Source organism: Myotis nattereri (genome assembly GCF_964212035.1).
Source record: "Myotis nattereri genome assembly, chromosome: 9".
Classification (NCBI taxonomy): Eukaryota; Metazoa; Chordata; class Mammalia; order Chiroptera; family Vespertilionidae; genus Myotis; species Myotis nattereri.
The window spans coordinates 38,008,769-38,033,308 of record NC_138084.1 but is presented as its reverse complement, the minus strand read 5'-3'; the positions used below and the strand labels follow the sequence as shown (position 1 = coordinate 38,033,308).

General features: G+C 49.8%; 1 protein-coding gene across 1 annotated transcript in view; it reads right to left on the bottom strand.

Annotated features, from left to right (window-relative positions):
• The window catches only part of LMO1 (LIM domain only 1), a 36,337-nt gene extending 22,829 nt beyond the window's left edge, over positions 1 to 13,508 (bottom strand). The window contains exons 1-2 of the mRNA XM_081100172.1: positions 13,333 to 13,508; positions 8,703 to 8,960 (exon numbers count right to left, since the gene is read on the bottom strand). Of these exons, the coding sequence (XP_080956298.1) occupies positions 8,703 to 8,727 (25 nt within the window). The 5' untranslated portion in view covers positions 8,728 to 8,960; positions 13,333 to 13,508. The remainder of the gene's footprint in view (positions 1 to 8,702; positions 8,961 to 13,332) is intronic.
• Between the last annotated feature and the right edge of the window lie 11,032 nt (positions 13,509 to 24,540).

Sequence of the window (24,540 nt, the reverse complement as noted above, 5' to 3'; positions counted from 1 at the left end):
TCCCTCTGGAGCCCACTCCTTGCTAAATGGTTGGACACATGGACCTTGAGGTGCTGTGCCTGCCGTGGAGTGTTTCCAGGAGAGGTGCCCAGGAGACAGAGCCCACTCCCAGGCCTGTCCTAACCAGGCTCTCTGCTGGGCAGACCAGGAATATGGGCGGAGCTGATCACCTCTTCCTGGCGCCATAGCCTGGGGGCTTTCAAAAGAACAGCCCTCCCAGGGCTCTGCACCCCAGGCACCTCTGGAGCAGGATGAGCGTTTCAAAGCACACCCACTCCCCGCTTCTCCCCTCCTCACCCAGACCTAGGTAGGTTAGGGGAACCCCACCAGTCACCTACAGAACCTTCAAGAGCTTTGCCTATTGAAGGCTCAACGGACCGAAACGGTGGTCATGATCATATCCATTTGACTAGTTGGAATCACCAGTACAATTTACTGTTAAGAATTACTATGTGGCAGAGGCGGGATTTGAACTGAGTCTGTGTGATACAAAGCCCATGCTGGTTCCACTTGCTTTAAAATTGGAACCTGAGAGTTCAAGCATTCTGATGGCACCCATATGCAGCCCTTCCTAAACAGTCTATCACCAGGGTCAGGCACTGGAGTTTTTAAAAATTCAGGGGAGAGGAGAGACAGGATGGAGTAGGTGCTGGCTGTGGGCCCTAGATGTTCAAGCCAGAGCTGCTCCCACTTATCTGGGAAAAGTGTGTCTCCCTCCCCCTCTCTATCAAGTCATTGCGCCAACCGGCAAAATTGAATTATTAAAACTCCCTTCTGGGGTACCACACGGATTTTTCTCCACTGAGACTCAGAGCGGAGGGGCGGCTGCTCCCGCCACACAATATTAAAATGTCAGGAGTTTAAGGCCTGCGTTGGTTGAGTCATAAGTTATCAGCACCCAGTGAGGGCCGACAGAATGCCTCCCTTAAATTATTAAGCAGAGAGCGTCAGACTGTAATATTTTGCTAAACCAAAGTACAGACACAGACAAAGATGTCATTTCAATATTTGAAACCAGCAAGTTTAATTTAAAATAAGAGCAAACCAATAAGCTCAGAACACAGCCACGCATGAGAGGAAAATTATACTGTGAGAGGAAAAAAAGTGGAAGGACTTAAGAAATTTATAAAAGTAATCTCCAAGTGGAAATTAGAAATCAAGGCCTAGAAACAGAATAACACAAAAGAAATATTACTGTCCACTTTCTAAATCAATATAACACTGCTCCACGCCAGAATTACCATGGTAACTCAAGTAAAAAGAATCAAGCAATTCTTATTATTTCAAAATAAAATCACAGCCTGAAGCCTGGGTTTTATTACAACCACTGATAGATCGCTGGCTTGTATTTATCTGAAATATTGCTTTTCAATCAGCTGGTTTATGAATGTACACAGGCCTCTCACCAGCCCACTTACCGCCCCATTTTGAGGCGAGGGGCTAACCAATGAATTGAGTCCTGCCCAGCCGCTTCTGCATGTATGTCCAGGTTGACGGTAGCTCTTGTAACCACAGAGCTTCACACCCATCCCTACTGCAGGACAGAGAAGAAAAGCCAGAGAAGGCAGTGGGGGCTGACCGCCTATGGTCCTCCATCCCATGAAGGAATAGGCCCGGGCTCAGATGGCAGCGCAGACACTCTCCCCCACTCCCTCATTAGCAAGCCTCCCTCACCACCTTCCCAAGTCATCCTCTCACTGCTCCTCCCCTGCTCACTCTACAGTCAGGCAGCCTGGGCTCACAGCCCAACTCTGGACTTGCGAGCTGTGTGGAGCCTGCGACCCATTACACAGCCTCTTTCTACAGATGTCTCATCTGTCAAATCAAGATCACAATAGTTGCTGTCCCTAAGGTGGTTAAGGATATTAAATGAAACCATACATGGAAGATGTTTTGGTGGGTTGAGTACAGAAATGGCCCCAACTCTCTACCCCTCTGGGTAGCCACATCCTGTGCAATGTGACTTTCACCTCCTCTCTTCAAGGGTATCATCTATTTCCCTACCCCTTGAACTGAGGTTGGCCTTGTGATGTATTTTGGCCAAATGACAACATCCAAGAGCCAAACCTAGACCATATGAAGTTTGGTGTGTGTCCACTCTCTCTCTCCTGGACCTGTCTCCACCATGTGAGCAAGCCGGAAGAGTCTGCTGGATGAGGAGGGACATGCAGCCTTGTCACCCCCAGCATCCAGTTGATCAGCTATCTGCCAGGCATGAGTGGGACCCCAAAACTGCGGTTCGAGAGCTAAACAGATGCTTATTTTAAGCCTCTGAGTTTTGGGGTGGTTGCTTAGGCAGCAATAACTCATTGATACACATCCATAGCACGACATCTTACTTTTAAGTAAGGGTTCAGTAAAATGATAGCTATTATGTCTCTATGACGCCTAAGGTCCAAGAGTGAAAAAGCTCATACTGTAACTGTGTGGAAAGCAATGTCACTTCACACAGGCATGAAGCTTCCTGGCTTATCAAATGTGTACATGGACACTGGTGCCCATTAGGTGTTGTTCCCATTGTAGAGATGGAAAAACTGAGGCCCAATAAGTTGTCTGATGTCACATGGCAGTCATCTGAGACTAGAATCCAGGTCTCCTGAATCATGCCAGCAGGCTGCACCTGAAAACCCAGTTAGGAAGGGGCAGGAGGTAGGAATTGGGGAACCAATCTGCCCCTGCAATCTGGACCAGCTGCCTACTCCTCTCATACCTTCTGCTTTTAATTTGCTCATGTCAGCCACTGTAAGCTTCTGTCTGAGAACACAAAATAAACCCACTCCACCCAACGAGAGATGAGCTTGTTGCTAGGTTGGGTGGATGTGACTCTGGAATGGCTTTGGCCACCTGCAGGCTCCTGCAAGGCTAACCAAAGGGGAAAGGGCATGCCAGGCAAGTGGTCAACACAACACGAGCAAGGGTAGAGAGGCAAAGATCCCCTGGGCTGTCAGTAGGCTGGCTAGGGCCATTGCTGGGATGTCCAGGCACATGGCACCAGGCCAGCTAATGTTCCTTTTCATCAGGGTTCTCTGTCACCCAGCCTCATCATGCATTTGGGGCCAGGGAGAGGGTATGGCAACTGGACATGGAACCTGAAAGATGCTGAAGCTCTGAGCTATGATTCCCAACATAACTTTGGACAACTTAACTTGCCCCCTTCGTGCTTCAACTGTTCCCCTATAAATGGAGGGACTTGTAAACAGTGACCTTGGAGGCTTCTTCCCCTGATGCTAGTCACCTTGGAAGTCTGGGCAGTGGTGAGCAGTGGAGCCAGCCTGCCTCCCGGGCAGCAGTGACCGGTGGCCATGACAGATGAACTAACTGCAAGAGGGAGGGTGATGTCCCGCTGCCCAGAAGTGAACAAGGCACCAACCGGGCACAGGATATTTCTGATCACACTGTCGCTGTGCAGAAAGCAATGTCGCCTCACATAGACATGAGCCCCCCTGGTTTATCAAGTGTGTATGTGAACCTTATCTCATTTAATCTTGATAACAATCCAGCCGGTTAGATGTGGTTATTCTCATCGTGAAGATGAGAAGGTATAAAGGTAAAGCAGTCTCAACATTGGGTGGGCATGGTTTTGTGATCCATGGACATATTGGACCTGCAGAGTTTAGCAGGATGGTAAAGGTGGCAGCCAGTCCAATAGTACCTGGCCCACTGGGGTACCCATGCCCTTTTCTCTACTATTTTTTCCTAACTCCTTCCTATCTTCCTAACTTCACTGATCAAGAGTTCTTAGGAGACACTCTAGCCCCTAGAGATAGAGCTAAACAACAGCCTTGACTTCCTGGTTACTTAGGGACAACTCTGCCTTGGATGGGATGCCGCTTGGAGGGGCCCGCACTTGCTGAGAACCCCTGCATGGCTTGGGTCAATCCCCCATCAGCCTCCCCTAGCTGCACCACCCCAGCTCTGCCTTCTGCTCAAAGGCCAGCCTGTCCAACCACGGCCACTTCCCAACCTCAGCAGCCTGTGCCAGCAGCCCAACTGCACCGAGCCGGAACCTCATGTCTCCGCCCATGACCACAGAGGGTCGGCCACCGATGCTGGAAATCATTCAATGGTTCCAAGGAAGAAAGACCAGAATAGAACTCCTGGTCCTGCTGAGGGGCTCCTTAAATAGAAGCAGGTGGGGCAGCTGCTGGGTTTGACTCTGGGACGCCGTGTGGGGTGGGGACTCCATTCTCTGGAGGAATGAGAGGCAGGCCATGGGTCTAGGAACATGCACATTTCTATGTGCTAAAAGCATCTTCATGGGACATGTTGAGAGAGAGAGAGAGAGAGAGAGAGAGAGAGAGAGAGAGAGAGAGAGAGAGAGAGGGAGAGAGAGAATGAGAAAAGCAGCTCTTGTAGCCACAGAGGCCAAGTAACTGGCCAAGCCAGCGCCATGGCCACCCCGGCATGCAAAGGGTGAAGCTTTTAGGCGAGCAGCGGCCAGTGATCTCAGCTTCCCCCAGTCCTAATGCTCCTGAAAGGCTCTCTCCCACTCCCTGTAATTGGGCATCAGTAGTTAATGCAGTATTGACTGCATTACACGCTCCCGTGCCTCCCCTCGCTAATGCCAATTGCATCACCTTGTACAGTCACCGGCTTGCTTAGCCAATAGCCGTTAAAAGCAATCCAAATCATGAATCATATGGGAAACTTTTAGCAAGACACCGCCATCCAAGGAGACAATTTACAGTTGAGTTAATCTGGGTACATTAGTGAGACATGGATTCTGGCCGACAGACCAATTTATGTTGTTTCCCTGTCCCCCCTTAGTGCTCCATGTGGGCAAGTGAATGGAAGAGCAGGGAACGGAGAGAAGCACCTGCTTCTTAACCCATGGCTCAGAGAGGGGGTGGAGGAGACCCATCTTTACAGACTCCCACCTTTGGGCAGGAGGGGAAGCAGCCGTGCGTGCTGCTGGAGATTTGCGATGCTTCATCCCCAGCCGTGAGGCGATGGCTGCTGCTCAGGCTGGCATGGTAGGTGCAGATGGAGACGCCCCCGAGTGCCAGGCCTGATCCCCACCCTGCCAGCCTTCCAAGGCCTTTCCCAGGCCTCAGGAGGCCGCAGTGCCCGCTGGGATCCACCTTCCTGTTGCCCTGCTGGGGTCTCCAGCATGGAACAGTGCCAGGGCCCATTCCCTGCCTCCACTCCAGGCCAGGGAAGTACTGGCCACACTCTGCCAGGAGAGGCCCCCAGGACCCTCTGTGGTCCAGAGCACGATGGGATATCCCAGGAGGTCCTGCAGCTCAGCACCCAAGCATAGCCAAGAGCCTGCCCTCATGGACCAGCTGTAGAGGCTGTGCGCACGGCGGTCATTAACAATTGAAGATTCGCTGTCTGGTCCTTCTCAGGCCAGCTCCACTCTCCTTGGGCATTTTTACTTATTAAAAATGCTCTAGGAATCATGTCTGGCTTTTGGTTCTACAGCCTGCTCGCTGCTTCCTGTGGTCACCCCAGCCTTCCCACTGGGTCTTTGCAGAGGCGATTTACACCCAGACCCACCCTTCTCCAGCCTGCGCCTAGGGACACACCAGCACCCCCAAAAGGGTATCCTCAGCATCTTCTCCTGCCCATTCCCCCGCAATCCAAGGCTCTCGTTGTTCTTGGGGTGGCCTGGACCCTCTGCTCTCTGCCCCTACACACGGGCCTCTTCTCCACAAGCCTGAGGGCTAATTTGACTCCTGGGGCTCAGGACAGTAGCTCTCTGCACCCCTAGGACTTCAAGCCTCACCGGAAAGCCCACAGCCTGGTGGCAGTCCAAGCGCAGGTGCCAGGGAAAGGGGGGCTATTTCTCCGGGAAAGTGGGAGCTGGGCTCCCTTTGCTGACAGGCAGACCCAACGGCATTTAGAAAGCCTGGACCCTGAGTTCCAGTAAAGTGGAAATGGCTAGGCCAAGAGCAAGCGTCCAAATGAAAGCAATTAATCTTAAAACCCGAAGTTTAACCGTTTGCAAAACAGATCTTTCCTCTCTGTGGTGGCCCTTCACTGCTCGACCTAATGGATTACTTTATTAATAATGCACTGTGCTTAAAAGCAAAAAAAAAAAAAAAAAAAAAAAAATTTTTTTTTGACGATTCAATACTTCAGAAAGTCTCTTAAACCCGTTGCTACGGCAAAGCGATTGATATTTTATTATCTTTCAGAAGTGCAACATGAAAGCCCAGCAGCCCAGCAGAGCAAGAGCTTTGGTCCGTGGCAGCTGGCAGACCCGACTTCAACCAGAGGAGCCTCGGCCTCTTCCGACAAGATGCTGTCAGGTGGAGAAAAGGCATTGGGGGTGGTTAATAAGAGCCCTGAGTCCCTGCTGCAGCCAGACAACGCTGCCCTTGGGGGCCAATGCTGCCACCCGGCCCAAATGGCCACCTACTGAGAGGGCATAAGTGCTAGGGAGAAAGTAGGCAGCAGGTGTAGAAGGGCAGGTGAGTGCATCCAGAGCCTCCCCCCGCCACCTAATTACAGGTGCCAGCTTCGAGGTTCCGTGGAACCAGGAGAGGCCAGATTCTAACAGGGAGTGGAGGGTGGATTTAGGAGCAGAAAGGTTACTTTTGGGGGACAGTTCTGCGCAGGACAAGAATCCAGTGCTCCTCGGGACTCCGGCTGTCTGCAGGCTTCGTGCTGTAATGGGCCCCAGAGCTCACGGGCATCAATGCAAGTGGGCACCATATTATTTAGACTGGACAAGGTGGGGCACTGAAGGGCACCACACGCTCTCTGCCATAGGTCTGGAGGAAACACACATGTCTGGGTGGTTGAAGTGTACTGCAGGCTGGAGGCTCAAATGACCTCCAGAGAGCCATTCCCACTCAGGGCTCATCTGAGAGCCTTTAGGATCACAGAGCCCACGGCACTCTGGGTGCCTGAACAGAGAGCCACCTCCAAGAGGTCCATCTCCCTGCCTGAGGCCTCCCAAGTAGAGGGCCCGGTCTACTGGATTTCTGGCCTGGACCTAAAGACATAGCCTGATTTCCACATGCTTCCCACAGCGAGAGTACCCCAGACACCAAGCGAGACCCCGCACTGGCTTCTCTAAGCCCCTCATGTTACCAAGAGGGAAAATGAAGTCTAGAGATAAGCATGACTGGTCTGAGATGACACAAGGAGTTAGAAACAAAAGGGGCTACATCAAGGCCTCCTCCCTCCCTGGGCGGCCCGGCCCGAGCCCTTCTTTTCGTCCCATATACAACTGTAGCAGTCCAGCCCTCTGATGGCCCTCACAGGCCTCCAGGGAAGGGGTCCCCGAAGAGAGAAGAGCTTACAGGAGGTGGATGGCACACCCCAGCTAGACGCTGGCAAATGGATTCTTTTGGCCAGAAGCGTTGAGTTCCCTCTTCATCTCTTACTACACACACACCGAGAATCAGCCTTCATGGGCTTACTGGCCACGGGGCTCCTCCACATGCCACCCTGAGGACAGACACTTTAATTGCCCCTCCCGGCTGGGGATCTCAGAAGGTCAAGGGGAGTCTAGGGGCATCAGCACGTGGTAGCAGCAAAGTGAACCTCCTGTGTGACCTTGAGCAAGTGACTTAACTTCAAGTTTTTGCCAAGTGACCATGTCAATAGCACCATTGACCTGGTGGGGAGCGGGCACAGGCCCAGTGGAGACTCACTAGAAGGTCAGAGGGCGCCACCACCATCGCTCTAACTCACAGAAAGCCCACCTTCCAGTTCCGTCCCAGTAGCAGCCTGTGTGTCAACTATTACATAGACATACGTCTCCCTACAGCCAACAACTTGAGCAACCCTCACCTACAGGGCAGGAGGGCCTGGGACGGCCAGGGGACGGCCTCTCCTCTGACCCTGGGGTCTGTGCGTGGGTCACAGGACACCCACTTGGTTTTACCCTCCAGGGGACTGGGTTCCCCAGCCTCTCCTGTGCACACCAGACAGTAACTACAGGGCACCCCCAATCAGGAAGGCTTTGGAGTAGGAGGGACCACCTGCTAGTGGCCTCCAGCAATCATGGAACCCTCCGTCCTGGCCTCTGAGGAGCCCTGAGGATCCTGACCACGGCAGGCCCATGCCACTTTCGCGGGCCACTCCTGCAGGAGTGCTATTAGCCTGTATCGCGACACTTTCTTCCTCTTGGCCAAACTCCTGTCTCCGCGCTCAGGACACAGGGAGACAGTGGACCAGCACGCGAGGCACCTCCTACTTGTGGGGAGCTATCTCCCCGAGGGTCCAGCCCGCTTTCCCCTCGCCGGCCTGGCACCCCAGGGCGGGCGCCGTCTTCCTCGAGCGCGGCTCGCCGCAAGCCCCGGAGCCCGATTTTCCAGAAGCCACTGATTTGCCCAGCGCTCGGCACCTCTCGGGTTACGCGGCGACGCGAGGGTGATGGCTGCGGTGAGAGGAGCAGCCGCAAAGACGAAATGCTCTGCACGAACCGCCGCCGCTGCGCGGAGAGCTAAGGGGAGCCGGAGCCTCTGGCCCGCAGAGCACCACCTGGCCCGCGCACAGCTCGCCCGCCCGGCCGGGCCCAGGGGGCCCGCACCCAGGGACTGACTCACCGTCCTCCTCCCCAGTTCCACTCGGTCCTCCCCGCGCCCACCCCCGCCCCCGCCCCCGCCCGGCCCCGGCCCCCGCGCCGCTCCCCCGCAACCCCAGCCCAGCCTGGCAGATGCGCGCCTGTGCCCCCCGCGTGTGTTCCCGCGCGCCGCGGTGTAAGGCCGGGGGTGCCCGGCGTCGGACCTCCGCCCGCCACCTACCGTCCTCCTTGTCCAGCACCATCATCTCGGGCGCTCCGTGTCCAGCCGCAGCTCGGCTCGGCCGGGAGAAGGGCGCCGACTCCGGGCGCGCTTCGGCGGGGCGGCCGGTCCTCGGGCAGCGAGCGGCTCTAATTACCCGCTTGTCCGGCTCTTAACCTAGATTGCACTCAGCTAGAATTACATTCAGGAGTGAAGCACTTCGCAGATACAAAAGCCGTCTCACCTACTTTTGTGCCTCAGAATTGAAGGAACTACGAACTGCAATTTAGAGAGAGGGAGAGAGAGAGAGAAGGGGAAGAGAGGATCAGAGCCGTTTCTTTGATTCTCACCTTCTAAATGGCTCAATTTGCCCAGTATAATCTGTCTTAATGTAATTGCATTTGATAGCTCATAACCCGGGCTCTGGCAACGACACTGCTTTCAGCCTCATAAAGTGTTTTCCCCTCGGATTTAATCTGAATCTCAATCTAAAATTATATTCAAAGAGATGGGGGAATCTCGGCGGCCGTCTCCCGCTGCCTTTCTCTCTCAATGTATGAGGTTTGCACTCCTGCACTGAATAAATGCACACATTTCCCGAGGCCCCCCCTTCCTCCGGGTTAATGGGGAGTGGAGACGCGCGGCTGCCGGCTCCGCAGCGCCACCTGGAGGCCGCTCGGCCCCAACTCGGCCCCAGCTCAGCGCGTGGCTCTGCTCAGGCAGGACCCCGGTCCTCATCCTGGAGATTTGTCTGAAGGACCCCTGGTCTGTCACTCCCAGCCTCCCAGCCTTCATTTCTGCCGCCCCTCTCACCAGGGCAACCTTTCTCTGACCTCCTACCCTCTCTTCCTACTTGCTCTGCACCAACCCCCCTGCCCCACCCCCCCCGGGATTTCTGGTTATTCCCTGGATCTTTTGGCAAAGTTAACCCTGTGCCAGACACAAACTCTTCCACTGTGAATCTCACAGGAACACCTTTACCCCAGCAGCCCCTTCCCCCACAAGGGCGTCCTGATTCTACTGAAACTGGGATCCTGTCTTAACTTCTCTCTCAGCAAGCACAGCATGGCATTGAAAGCTTTTCTCACTCCACAGCCATTTGTTGAGCATGTATTATGCGCCGAGCACTGGGGACACAGCAGTGAACAAAGCAAAGATTCCTGCTATTACGGACTTCACAGTTCTTGCTCTGTAACTCAAAAGGCAGGAGGGGGGACAGTGTCCAGCTCCTTTCCTCCTGAACCCTGTGTCTCTCCAAAGCCCTGGGGGTGGTGCCCAGGCTGCCTTTTCCAGGAACGCCACTCAATAACCAAGAGCTTTTTTTCCAGCCCAAGGAGGGCTCCAGGCAAATGTGTCTAAGGCTCAATCCTGGTAGCTCTTCTGAGGAGTAGGCCCAGGCAAGGGGAAGGGAGCCGAAGTCCCTGGAGGGGCCAAGGGCCACCAGTTGGGATTTTACACCATCTCAGCCTATTATCAACAGCGGCGTAGCATCTCTCTCTCTCTCTCTCTCTCTCTCTCTCTCTCTCTCTCTCTCGTCTCAGTTTCCCTGTTGATGAAGTGGGAGACCTGTTCTTCTGTCTCCAAGGTTGCGGTGGGGGTCAGATGGCATAATGTATGTGCATGTGCTTTGTAAACTGTGGCACCCCAGTCAATGAGGGGGTTTACTGAGTACAAAGGAGACCTGGAGGCCAGTCTGTGCCCCATAAGCCCTGGAGGCCCAATGCAGGTGCTTGACGGGGGTGAGGAATGGGGGAGCTGGAGCCGTGCTGCAGCCTGTCTTCCTCTGTCCTAGGCAGGAAGTCGGGCTTTGAGAAAACAGGAGAGAGGCGGCTTCTAATGAGATGCCTCATCCGCAGCTCAGAGGGTTTTGCTTTCCTCTTCATCTTGAATACTTAATCCTAATAGTCCGCGAGTATATTTGGTATTAAATATATCATTTTGCTCAGCCTGACCGTCCCTCAGGACTGTGAGCTTGATCTCTCCCCTGCAGCCGGAGCTGCACCCTGAGGGTCTGAGGGAGACTTTGCTTCTGCCGCCACTGGTTCATTTAGAGTCAGCCCCTCACCCCAGCCTGAGCTGCGGGCCAGACAGTGCAGCAAGCCACGGGCCTGGCGAGCTGGCAAGGGGCAGCTTCTTGCTGTAGACACCTCTGGGGGGTCTGGGGGCATTCATTCCATAAGCGCTGCTGCTTTACTTGTGACCTCCAGGACTGCTTCTCCTCACTTCCAGGGTCTGGCCCTGACCCACAAACCACTTTTCCACTGTCTTGTCCATGTGCTGCGCTTGGGACTCTGTCCCAACACCGGCTCTCCCAGCCTCCAAGGTAACCAATTAGCAGCCACACAGCCAGCATCCCTTTGGGGAGGCAGGAGCCCTATGTGCCAACTCAGGGACTGAAGCAGGCCGGGGTGCTAAGTGATGGACTACAGAAACAGGCTAGGTATGCAGCAGGGGACTGGTGCTGAGTGTGAAGGACTGCTTGTGTCCAGAGGTGGCTCTCTCTGCACCCCCAGTTTTGAGCATTGAGCTGTACACTGATCTGGAAAGGGGCCTCCAAGAGGTTGGTGCACAGAGCTACCCAGCAAGCCTTTGACGGTTTGGATGACCGGAGCTCGTGGCCAGGAAGGGGCCTGCTGGGTTGGCAGAGGCAGACATGTGCCTCACTCATCCAGTGGCCTCCCTTCTCAGCTCATGGGTAATTGTTGGGCAGCCAGGTAATTCCTGTGGCCATGCTCACCCCCACCCACAACAGCAGGGTGGAATCCTCAGCTCCCCTGGGCCTGGAGGAGGTAGCTTGCATCTGACACATTCCACAGGTGATGAGCATGTATTCACTTGGACACTACCAAGAGTGCTCCAAAATGCCCTTGAAATGCCCCTGGGGGCAGTAGAGGGAAGACACGTGATCAGCCCCCAAGGTTACAGTGAGGAGAAAGGGGTTGTTACTGGCTGCCTTACAAAGTTCTGGGCAGGTCCTAGCAGTTTGTCACTGCACCTGGGAGGGAAGTACTGAGGAAGGGTTCCTCCATTGGAGGTGGGAAGGGGGCGGGGAAAACTCGGTGCCTGAGGACCTGGGCAGACCAGATATTCCAGAACTCTTCAGTGGAGGCTGTCAGGTGTGCCTGCACCTGAGGGCCCTGCTCCCAACACTGTCTTCAAGATGGGCTTACAAGCTGGTTTTACACGTGGTGCTCTGAGAGGTATTCAAAGTGACAAGGGCCCCTTCCCTGTGGCTACCACAGGTGACAAGACAGTGAACCTATAGGCTTTGCAGTACCATCAGGATGCCTGCTGGCCACATTCAGACGCTCTGCCCTGCCCCCTAGTCACACAGAGGCAGCCCATGCACAGAAACTGCAACCAGCTAGAGTGGAGAAGTGCACACTTTTCCTCCTTTGGTTATTGGAAGCCCTCGGCAGGCCTTCTAGGAGCCGCAGTTATAATTCATTAGGCCTTGCAGAGGCTTAGACCAAATCTGCACCCCAGAAAACAAGTCTCTCTTTCCCACCCCCTTGCTGAAGGCTAACCCATCCCTGCACAACAGCTCTGAGAAGGCTGTGGATGTAGGCTGTCCACCTGTCCCAGTTTGCTCAGGATTGATCAGTGTCCCAGGAGGTAGGACTTTCTGAGCTCAAACCGGGTGGTCCTGGCAAACCAGGCCAGTTGCTCACCAAAGAGGGAGGCAGTAGGTAGGACAAGGGACTAATGGAGCCAGAGGGAAAGGCCAGCCAGCCAGACCCATCCTGCAGACCAGCAGCTGCCTCCCAGCACCACGAGTCTCAGCCTTCCAACTCAGGGCTTCCTCTCTCAGGCACTGAGGAGTTCCCTGGCACCTGGGGAGGGTGGATGGGCCAGCAGGGCTGTGAGCTGGCCTGAGAGACTGGCAGTTAGAACGGAAAGGGTGTGAGTTGGACCCAGGGCTGAATCCAGATTTTTGTGAGAGCCAAACTTACATATGCAACTGGGGCAAAGGGGATTCTCTAAGAAATGGAACACAAGATCACCAATGAAGCGTAAACTTCATCAGCTTCAAGACAAATCCGCCCCCTGATATTTTGGATACATGGCCCACAGCCGGCAGACACCTCCTATCATGCTAGGCGGAGGAGAGGAGCGGGGCAAGACTAATGGTGAGCGCCCTCTCCAGTGCCTCCAGAGGTGAAGCAATGTCACCCATCCCGCAGCTGTAAGTTCCAGACCCCGGAACCTCAGAACCATGCTGGTTTGACTCCACCCTCAACCCCAGGTTCTCAGGGCACCCCCCGGGGAGAACCATTTCACAGTCCGATGCAGACTGGGGACATGCAGACACCCCGGGAGGCTGGGGGGCTGAGGGTCAGCGGGCACTGCGGGGAGGACAGGCGCGCCTGGTGCCTGGGAGGCAGCAAGAGCGGGGAGAAAGTTCTCGGCCGGAGCGTGTGGGGCTGGCTGGCTTGGGACTTCCTAACCCCGATGAGGAACCCCGGGGGGCTGAGCCTGGCACCCTCGTCACACCCCCCACGTCCCGCCGCGCTTCCGGGAAGCCGCCCGGCGGCCGGAGCTGCTGGGGCTGGCGCGGGGCCGCTGCGGCCAAAAGCGGGGTGGCCTCGGCAGGGCCCCGCTACCGCCCCCCACCCTGCGCCCCACGCCCCGCGCGTCCCCGGGCACCTACCGTCCTCCTGGTCCAACACCATGGTCCCCCGGCGGCTCCAGCCCGCACGGGCCGAGAACGCGGAGGGCGCGCGGCTCGGAGTCCGCCTCCCGCGCCTGCTCTGCTCCTCCGGCCCCGCGGGCTCCGCGCCTCGCGAGCTGCAGCCGCGGACGGGGGCGGACGGACGCGGGGAGCTCGGCCCTGCGGACCGGGAGCGCGGGAGGGTGGGGGCGGGCGGGGGCGGGGTGCGTCCGTCGGGCCGGGATCGCCGAAGCCGTGCGAGCTGCCTCTCCCGGGCCCGGCCGAGCCGCGCTCCCGTCCTCTCTGCGCGCCCGCCGCGCTCGCCGCAGCGGAGTGAAGCCTGCGTTTCCCAGGGCCCCTCAGATTCCCCTGTTAATTAAATCAATTCATTATGCTCAGATCTGATTAGCGGCCCTTCCCCCGCTTTGAATCAATTATTCAATACACAAACATAATTGCTTGGGCCAGAGGTGCCCGCCATTAGCTTATTTAACTCCAAGGACACTAATTACCCGCAGGGCACGGGAACTTTTCTCATTAATTCTGACAAAACACAAAAGCACAGCCAGAGTGTGTGCGTGTGAGCGACTGTGTGTGTGTGTGTGTGTGTGTGTGCGCGCGAGCTGAGAATGCGCCTGGGGTGGCAGAATGTGTGCGATGGCGGGTGGGAGTTGGGGGTGCAGTTCTGAGTCGGCGACCCCGCCGTGGTGAGCGTGGGGCTCCGTGGGTGTGAGGTGAGGGAGCGACTGTATGCGTGCATCGGGGTGGACGTGGCTCCAGGTCTGGGGACTGCGGGCCAGGGTTTGGGACCCAGCACAGGAATGTGTGAGATGGGCTGAGTGCTTGCTTCTGTGTGTGACTTTGGGAATGTGACACGGGGGCGACTGTCCCAGGCGCCCCTGCCCCCTTTCTTTTTTCATAATTGATCCACCATTGCCCACTGCGCGCCCAGACCCACGGAGGAAAGTGCAGACCACAGAAGAGAAACCGGGGAAGATCAGGAGACAGTGGGTGAGTGGGTAACGCAGTGCCTCCCCCGCCCACATCACCCATTTGTACGCTGGTTGAGCTTTGCTACGTCCGCGCCCCCAGTTATAAACCCAAGGTTTCCATCGCTCCCTTCTTTGGCTCTCTCACTGCACATCAATATTTCCCCACTCTCCACTTTTATCCCAAAGCCCTCCCGTGCCCCTGCACCCCTCCCCCAACATCTCCACAGTGCCTGACACCCAGGCACACCCCAGCCCGACTCCACTCGCCTACCCCAGTTCTTAGCCCCCTGTCTGCAAGGCTGAACCAAGGGTGTGCCTATGGTTGACCAACTTCTCCACACTTTCCCTCCCAGGAAATCTCTATTGAGAGAGAGGAGTGAGAAAGCCCTCAGAGGCAGGGACACAGAGGGTAATTGATTCCCCCAAATTAGGTTTCTGCTTTCTGAAGACCCGCATTGTTCCTGTTCTCAATGTGCACAGAGGTATTGAAGATTTCCTTTTTGTTTCCTCGGGCAATGAATGAGCTTAATCCATTTGGCTTTATAAATCAGGAAACTAATATTCGCTCCTTCCATAGCAGCTTTTTAAAAAATTTAATTGCTGGGGGAGGCACAGTTTGTCACCCTTATGCTGTCCCCAAGCCCCCACTTACAAAAACACATTCTGATTGAGGGGTGGAGAGAAGGCTGGGAGTGGGGAGGGAGGGCTCATCCAGATTCCTCCTGCGCTTCTCCATCCTTGCACATGGACCCACACAGTATCTGGAAAAGTGTGTGAAATGACTGAATGGATTACATTCAATGCAGTGATGAAAAGGGGAGTGTTCAGAGGTGTTCTTCAGAATCACCTCCCAAACCTGCTGCTCACAGTCTCCCACTAGCACTGAACGTAGCCATGCTGTGCCCAGGTTTGGCAAATCCTCCTCCTCACCATCCAGAGTCATCTTCCTGGTGCCAAATCTGACCCGGCTACTCTCCTGCTCAAAAACCTTCCATGGCTCCCCATTGTCCACTGACAAAGCCCTAGCTATTTATTCTATCATTCCAGGCCCTTCACCAGATCTGGAGAAGCCTTTGTGAGCACCACCACCCTTCACTTTAATTCAACTGGTATCTATTGAGCAATAAAAATCTTACATTCTGCTCTGGCCAGTGTTTCCCTGTGGTTAGAGCATTGGCCTGTGAACCAAAGGGTTATGGGTTCAATTTCAGTCAATGGTACATACCTGGGTTGCAGGTTCCCGCCCTGTTTGGGGTGCGTGGCGGAGGCAACTGATTGATGTGGCTCTCTCACATCTATTTTCTCTCTCCTCTCCCCCTCCCCATACCCCTTCCACTCTCTCTAAAATCAATGGGAAAAATATCCTCCAGTAAGGTTTAATAAAATAAAAAAAGCTTACATTCCTGTCCCTCTGATCTGTTTTGCTGTAATTCAATACACCTTGCAGGTTCCTGCTCCAATGACTCTCCTTTTAGCATCCTTTTCTTAGAAAGCCCTTGCCCACCTCTCAGAGTCCTAAGGAAATGGCTCCCCTATGTTCTTAGAGGATGTCTCTTTGTGAAGGCTTGGTTGCTGAGTGGATGAGTGGACTGTAGATTATTCCATCGAATCCTGGGGCATAAGATCAGCCCCCAAGGGCCTGATTTTAGCTCTCCTCTGGAGTGGGGGGACAGGTGTGCTATCAGGAACCTACACAGGGTCCCTGGAGAAAATGGGAGCTGCAGAGGCAGGGGAGGGATTTAGATACAAGAATGCAGGCTCAGAAGGAGAGACCCTTGGGCACTCTCTTTTTCTCCAGGATTTTGGTTGGCATGGGACCAGGACCCAAGCACATGCTTCTTCTGGAAGCCCACTAGTTGGATCTCCACACTGTTTAGTTCTTTGTGTAGCTACATATGGCCACTGCCTAGATTGGTGCCAGCTGTTCCATGCACTAGGGCATCTGGCCAACAGGGCAAGAGGGGACTGAAATTCTGCCCTCTCTTTGCTCTCCAAGCCATATGCTTGGTATGGGCTGCATCCACCCAGAGAGGGCACAAAGGCACCACATGGACTAGTATGGCCCTGCCATTGGGTATCTGTGCTTAGCCAGAGTTCACTTAGTTAAGCCAGCCTGACAGGTGAGTGCCCAGCCTCCCCTCCCCACACCCTCACTTGCACCAAGGGCCTGTGTGAACTCGTAGAAGACCAGCCTCCTGGTTTTCATAGAGAAGGAGAAAATCCAGACAGCTTAGCCATTATGGAGTGGTTGGGATACTGAAATAGATGCCCAGCTCCATCTCTGAATTTTTAATGTATTTTTATTAATTTCAGGGAGGAAGGGAGAGGGAGAGATGGAAACATCAATGATGAGAGAGAATCATTGATTGGCTGTTTCCTGCATGCCTCCCACTGGGGATCGAGCCTACAGCCCATTGCATATGCCCTTGACCGGAATTGAACCCAGGATCCTTCAGTCTGCAGGCCAACGCTCTATCCACTGAGCCAAACCAGCTAGGACATCATCTCTGAATTTCTATGGGGCCCCAAGCCCTGGCAAAAGACACTGAATTCCATCCACAGCTGAGATTCAGAGAGGGACAGACCTACTGCAAGGACTAAGGCTCCCAACGGGGGCCAGGCTAGAGGGGAGACAGTGAGGTTCCTGAGAGGAGATCCTCCTGGGGGAACTAGACTTGAGCCACAAGCCTTGGAAAGGCAAAGCTGCGCCTGACCGACTCCCGACTCCCGATCAGCACTTTGGGAAGAAGAGGGCAGTGGTGCGAGGGAGGAGCTGGATCACTCAGGGCCCTACCGCTTTGCTATGGGATCCACATCTGAACGAGGTGATCACTCGAAGCAAAAGCCATCTCCCTGTTGGGCTGTGAAGGGCAAAAGCAGCCAGGGTCAACAGCTTTGTGGCATTGGCAGGAGTGCATGCATGGAATACACAACAAGGTGGCAAGAGCACTGCGCAGCAGCTCTAATTATAGGGGAGTGGTCAGATAAGGTGAGACCCAAAACTAGTCCTATGAATTATCTTCTAGCCTATCAACCCACCTCCCAACTCTGGGGCTGTTAGAGAGAAAATGACTTTACCCAGAACTCAGAATCTAGTAGGTGTCCAGAGGGCACTGGGGTTACATGTGTAAGCATTCTTAGAGGATCCCACATTTCTGAGAGGAGGATCCTGAAGAGGAGAATCAGAGCATCAGAATTTGGGGCTAATTATTGTAAATGTGTGAGCTTTGGTGCTTGGCATGTATGGCCTTTAAGTTCCCACCTGTCTTAGCTAGATGACAGACATGCAGGGAAAGGCTGTGTGAACAAGAATGGGCCCGAACAGAACAATAGGGGAGCAGCCCCACCACCAGCTTTGCATGGTGGCAGTGGACTCCGCAGGGGACTCAAAGGACAGCTCTCCCTCAATGCCAGGAAGACCAAAGGCTTTGCTCTCACTGCCCCTCCCCTCCAGGAGGGCCTCCTGAAGCCACGCTTGCTCTCCTATGCTCCTGAATTCCCATCTCATTTCTCTTCTCTTCTCCCCAATCATCTGGTCCCGCTGTTCCATTCCAGTCTCAGCAGATGCCATCACTTCCTACCTTACTGAGATGAGAGAATCCATCAGACAGGAAGGCCCTCCTCCTCTTGCCTCCTATCTTCATCTTCAGCTTCTGCCACAGGCACCTGGTCACATGCACCTTCCCTCCTGAAGCATTAGAGAAGGTGGCCTTCCTCTTACCCAGGCCCTATCTTGCAGCATGTGCTCTGGCCCACCTGCTACCACCTGCAGGGTGTTCCATTGGCTCTCCCTTCCCCTTCAGTCTTCTCATTCTGCTGGGCCTTTCACCACAGCAGCAAACAAACTCTGGTGTCTCACCCAAAACAAGCAAGCAAAGGAATTCCCTGGACTGCACATCTTGAGATCATTTGCTATCTATTCTCCTTTGTCATGCTTTCTCACCTCCCCCTGTCTCCTCACCTGCTCCTAACAGGCTTCAGCTTCCAAGCTTGCCAAAGTCACCAGTGACTTTTCTATCACTAAAGGACTGGTTTTGGGTCTCACCTTATCTGACCACTCAGCTTTTAATACATTTAATGCCTTCTGTCTTAAACATAAACATGGTCTACACATTCTCTGGGTTTTCCTCTTAACCTCAGGGGTGTTCCTTTTAGTCTTGGTTTATTGCCAGCTTCTCTCTTTCATCCAAACTTCAGCTGTTGGCATTTCCCAGCCTGGGTCCTCGGCCGTCCTGGAACCCTTCCCGCTGGGTGCCATCCACAGCTGCCAGGGTGTGTGACCTTCACTCAGGATCACTCCTTTGAGTTCTACTCAGGTATGCCCACTTGACATCTCAAAGACATCTTACATTTTATAAAATCCAATTGGAATCCTTGATTTTCTTCCCAAATCTTTCTTTGTCTTGTTTCAGTAAAACAGTCACCAGAAATCTGGATGTAAAGCAGAATTTCAACCAAGCCAGCAAAAGTTAAAAAAAAAAAAATAGGAGGTGGGGGCAGAGCCGCAAATCTATAAAATAAGATAGAATAAGCAAAACCAAGAATGCCCACATATGACACTAAACGTGAAGAGAGTGAATCTTCCTGTCAAAAAACAGATTGTCTGAGTAAGCTTAAAAAACAGAAGTACAGCCAAATGCTGTTTCCAAGAAATACTCCTAAAACAAGGTGACAAAAACTAAAAATAAAACAATGGGCAATGGTATACCAAGCAAATGCAAGCTCAGAGGGAGTAGGAAGAGCAATATTGATGTCAAAAAAAAAAGCAAAATTCAAGCATAAACTGCTTGGAAATTAAGAAACTTTCTCTTAAATTACTACTGGATCAAAAACCAGATCAAAACTGGAATTGTAAATCAACTAGTAAAGAAAAAGAGAACACGGCATACCATACGGAACTTATGGAACATGCTGTACTCAGAGGAAAATATATAGCCTTAAATGCTTTTCTTTTTCTTTTTCTTTGTATTTATTATAGGTATAACAGAGGTCTTCATAAATAGTTGCATCTTAAATACTTTTAATATTTAAAAACAAATTAACTAGGTATTTGATCTAAGAAACTAGAAAGAGAACAAACTAAGCCAAAAGAAAATAGGAGGAAATTAATAAAGCTAAAATCAGAAATTAATTAAATAGAAAATAAAAATATAATAGAGAAAATATTTTTTTTAAAAAATTAAAACCTGAGCCTGGTTCTTTGAAAACAAAACAAAACAAAAGAACCAAAAGAATAGATAAACCCTTCCAGGTAAACCTGGATAAGGAAAAGAAAAAGCAAAATATACAGTATTGGGTTTAAGAAAAGAGATATATCACAGGTACAGAAAAGGTTAAAGACATAACAATTATGTGTGTAAGCCTATGAAAATAAAATGTGAAAACCTAGAGGAAATGGATGAGTTCCAAGCAAAGTAGAAAATGATAAAAAAAAAACAAAAAAACTGAGTATAGAAGTTGAAATCCTGAGTAGGCTAATAAACAAAGGATATCTATACTAATAAAAGTGTAATATGCTAATTAGACCAAACGATCTTCTGGATGTCATTATGGACATCCTTCTAGGCAAAGCCGCAGTGGCAGAGGCCGAAGCAGAGGCAGTTAGGGGTGATCAGGCCAGCAGGGGAGCAGTTAGGGGAGATCAGGCAGGCAGGCAGCGGGGTTAGGGGCGATCAGGCAGGCAGGCAGAAGTGGTTAGGGGCATCAGGCCGGCAGGCAGAGGCAGTTAGGGGCGGTCAGGCAGGCAGGCAGGCAAGCAGTTAGGAGTCAGCAGTCCCGGATTGCGAGAAGGATGTCTAGCTGCTGGTTTAGGCCCTGTGGGATTGGGCCTAAACCAGCAGTCGGACATCCCCCAAGGGGTCCTGGATTAGAGAAGGTGCAGGCCGGGCTGAGGGACCCCCCCCCCCCCCCCCCGCCACACACACACACGAATTTTGTATACTGGGCCTCTAGTTTTAAAACAAATGAAAATTTTGTCATTAAAACATTACAAGATACCATATAATACAGCAATTCCATTTCTGAGCATATACCCAAAAGAATTGAAAGCAAGGTCTTGAAGAAATATTTACATATCCCTGTTAATAGCATCATCATTCACAACAGCCAAAGGTGGAAGCAACTCATGTCCATCAATGAATGAGAGGATAAACAAAATGTGGTATATACATACAATGGAATATTTTTTAGCCTTAAAATGGAAGGAAATTCTGACACATGCTACAACATAGTTGAACCTTAAGGACATTATGCTAAGTGAAATCAGCCAGTCACAAAAGGACAAATACAGTGTGACTTCACTTATGTGAGGTACCTAGAATAGCCAAATTTATAGAGACAGAAAATATACTGGTTTTCCAGGGGCTAAGGGAGAGAGAAATGGGGGTTTCTGTTTCTGTATAGAGCTTCTATTTTACAAGATGAAAAGAGTTCTGGAAAGTGATTGTACAAAACAATGTGAATGTACTTAACACTACTGAACTGTGTCTTTAAAAATAGTTAAGATTGCCGAAACCGGTTTGGCTCAGTGGATAGAGCGTCGGCCTGCGGACTGAAAGGTCCCGGGTTCGATTCCGGTCAAGGGCATGTACCTGGGTTGCGGGCACATCCCCAGTGGGAGATGTGCAGGAGGCGGCTGATCGATGTTTCTCTCCCATCGATGTTTCTAACTCTCTATCTCTCTCCCTTCCTCTCTGTAAAAAATCAATAAAAAAATATTAAAAAAAAAATAAAAAAAAATAGTTAAGATGGTAAATTTTGTTATGTGTATTTTGTCATAATTAAGAACAAAATAAAAATACTATAAGCCACAGATTACATTAAAATAAGTTTTATATCATTTTTAAAAAGATGAATGTTAATGTTATTTAAATTATTCCAGACAAGAAAAAAGTTTAAAGTTTCTGGTTAGTTTTATGATCAAGCATTTTCTTAATTCCCAAATCTTATGAAGAATGAATTAAAAAAGAAAAACAAAATCACAGACCAGTTTGAATGAGTGCAAAATCTGAAATAAGATACTAGCTAACTGGATATGGGAAAAGTATCAAAAGAATACACCACAAACATAATTCCAAATCATGAAATTTATCACTGTAAATAACAAATAAGGGGAACAAAATATGATTATAATAATAGATGCCAAAAATCACTTGATAAAATTTAGCAAGTATTGCTAGTAAATATGAAACAAAATAGAAATCTACTTCAAGTTGATAATGACTATTTACAAAAACCCAATAGCAAACATATAATGCCATCAAAAGCTATTTTCAGCAATTGGGAACAAAATAGGATGCTCATTATCATCACTATTACTCAATATTTTGGGGAGATTTCAACTAATTCAATAAGATGAGAAAATAATCAGAACAAATAGCCAGCTTTTAAAAAGGGCAAAAATGTGTGTGTTTACAAATGACATGCTTATGTATCAAGAAAATTCAATAAAATTTAGTTTAAAAGCGATTAGAATAAATTAGATATTTGGGAAGGGAGCTAAATACAAGGTAAATAGACAGAAATCTATAGTTTTTTTCTAAATAACATAATATATTAGAAATGGAAATGAAGAATCAGAACACTTACAATGGTGACAAAGCAATAAAATACTTAGGAATAATTTTAAAATAACAACTATCACAAAGGTAAAGGTCTTCTTTGAAGAAAGTTATGAAATCATATTGAAGGACATAAAACAAGATTTGAACATATGGAAAGATAGCCATGTTTCAAAGAAAAGACTTATTTTCATAAAAAGTAAATCCTTTCAAAATTAATGTAGAGATTTAATGCAATTTCTATTAGAATCTCAAATAAAAATGTTAAAACTGTAAAAATATTTAGTTTGAAGTACATTTGAAAGATAAATGTCTGTACTGAGATAAGAAAACATGAAAAGAAAGACTAGTTGAAGAGAACTTGCATTATTCTATATAATGAAGAGGTAATATGCTAATTAGACCAAACAGCAGAACGACCATCTGGACAACCTTCCGGATGAAGCTGGGGCAGCTGGGGCTGTGAGGGCCGAGCCCCTTGCACAAATTTCGTGCATCGGGCCCCTAGTTAGATAATAAAACATACTACAAAGCCACCGTCATCTGAACAGTATGGAGATTAGAGGACCAAAGAGCCAATAAACAAATCCAAATATAGAAAGAAATTTAATATATAATAAAACTTGCATTTCAATTCTTCAGAGAAAAAGATTAATAACTGGTACTACCATCTGAATAGATTTCTCTAAGGAATATATATGAAAAGATGCTCTACATCATTGGAAATGCACCACAATAATATATCACTTCACAACCACTAGGAAGCTAGAATAAAAAAGTCAGATAATAACAAATGTTGGTGAAGATGTGAAGAAGTCAGAACTCAGTCAGACACTGTCTGTGGGATTGTGAAATGGCCCAGCCACTTTGGAAAACAGCCTGGTAGTTCCTCAGAAGTTAAACATAGAATCACCCTATGACCCATCAATTCTATTCCTGGGTATATAGCCAAGAGAAATTAAAACATGTCCACACAAAAACCTCCACATTAATGTTTATAGCACCATTGTTCATAATAGCCTAAAGGTGGGAGGAAACCAAATATCTGTCAACTGACAAATGGATATTATTTCCCATAAAAAGGAATGAAGTACTTATACTGCCAAAAAATAGATGAGCCTTGAAAGCGCCATGCTAAGTGAAAGAAGGCACTCACAAAAGTCCACATCATGTGATTCCATTTGTATGAAATGTCAATAGGTAAGTTTGTAGAGACAGAAAGCAGATGAGTGGTTGCCAGAAGCGAGAGGGCATAGGGGGATGACAGCTGAAGTGCATGGGACTTCTTTTCGAGGTGATGAAAATGTTCTAAAATTGACTGTGGGGATTCACCTATCTGCGAATATACTAAATGGGTGAATTGTATGGTACATGAATTATATCTCCATAAAGTTGTTTTAAAAATGGTGCCATCATAAATGGTCATCCATCTGGAAGAAACAAATTGGACCCCTACCTCCCTAAGTATAAAGATTATGTTCCAAATGGGCTAGAGATTTTCATATAAAAAATGAAAATGTTAGAAGAAATTTTAAAAGAAAAAATGGAATAGATTTGGATAATAACATGAATAAATTTGGTGGGAGATACCTGTAAGGTAACAAAGGAGAAGATATATATATATACTAGGTTCAATTTTGAAAGTTTCAATGGTAAAAGCTACCAAAAACAAAGAAAAAAGACAACTTACCAGAAAAACATGCAAAATATACAACAGAAAAGGGAAACTATGTTGTATATGCAAAGAATTTCTATAAATTGTAACAAAAAAATGCCCAGGAGAAAAATGGAAAAGAGGTATGAACAGACCATTCCAAATTGAGGAAATCTAAATGGCTAATAAAATGCTTGCCCTCATCATTAGTTGGGAAAATGCAAATTAAAGCAAAATAAGTTTTCATTACTTTAATTCATCAGATTGGCAGAACATTTTTAGTGAAATGTTCAAGTCTGCTGAAAATTGGAGAAAATGGGTACTTTTGTTTGTTGATGAGCAAGTTATCTGGCACTATCTATTAAAATTAAAAATACATATGCCTTTGACCAGGAAACCCTCCTTCTGAGAATGTGTTCTATGGAGGGAAGTCGTCTTTATATAAGTGGAACACTATAATTTCATTTGTGGTGGCATAAAACTGGACTCCTTGAACATCAACGTCACTCAATGATCAAATAAATCGTCACATGACCAAGCTGTGGAATATTATCATGTCGTGGTTAAAACATGAGTTAGAGCTTCAGCTACTGACTTGTAAAGGACGTCTGTGATGTACTGTCAAGTGAGAAAAGTAGGTTGCAGAGCAGCAAGTAATATCATCCCATTTAAAAGACAACCTCTCTCTGTTTAGAAGATGCACATGAAAGAAAGATGTGCAAGGCTACCCCTGTGTGTCGGCCTGGTGAGACCTTTGTAGGTGAGAATGGAAGGTGGCGGCTAAGGGGAAAATATTACCTTTCTTCATTAGACACTTTTAGAATCTTTTCATTACTTATAATGAATAAGTAATTTGTCATTTAAAATTTTTAGAAATAAATTAGAGTCACTTTTTATATTCCCTGTAATCACATACTCACTGTGACTGCACTAGTCCGACTGACCACTATCTTTTGCATACTTTTGCAAGAGCTTCCTACTGGCCTCCCTGCATCCACCTTAG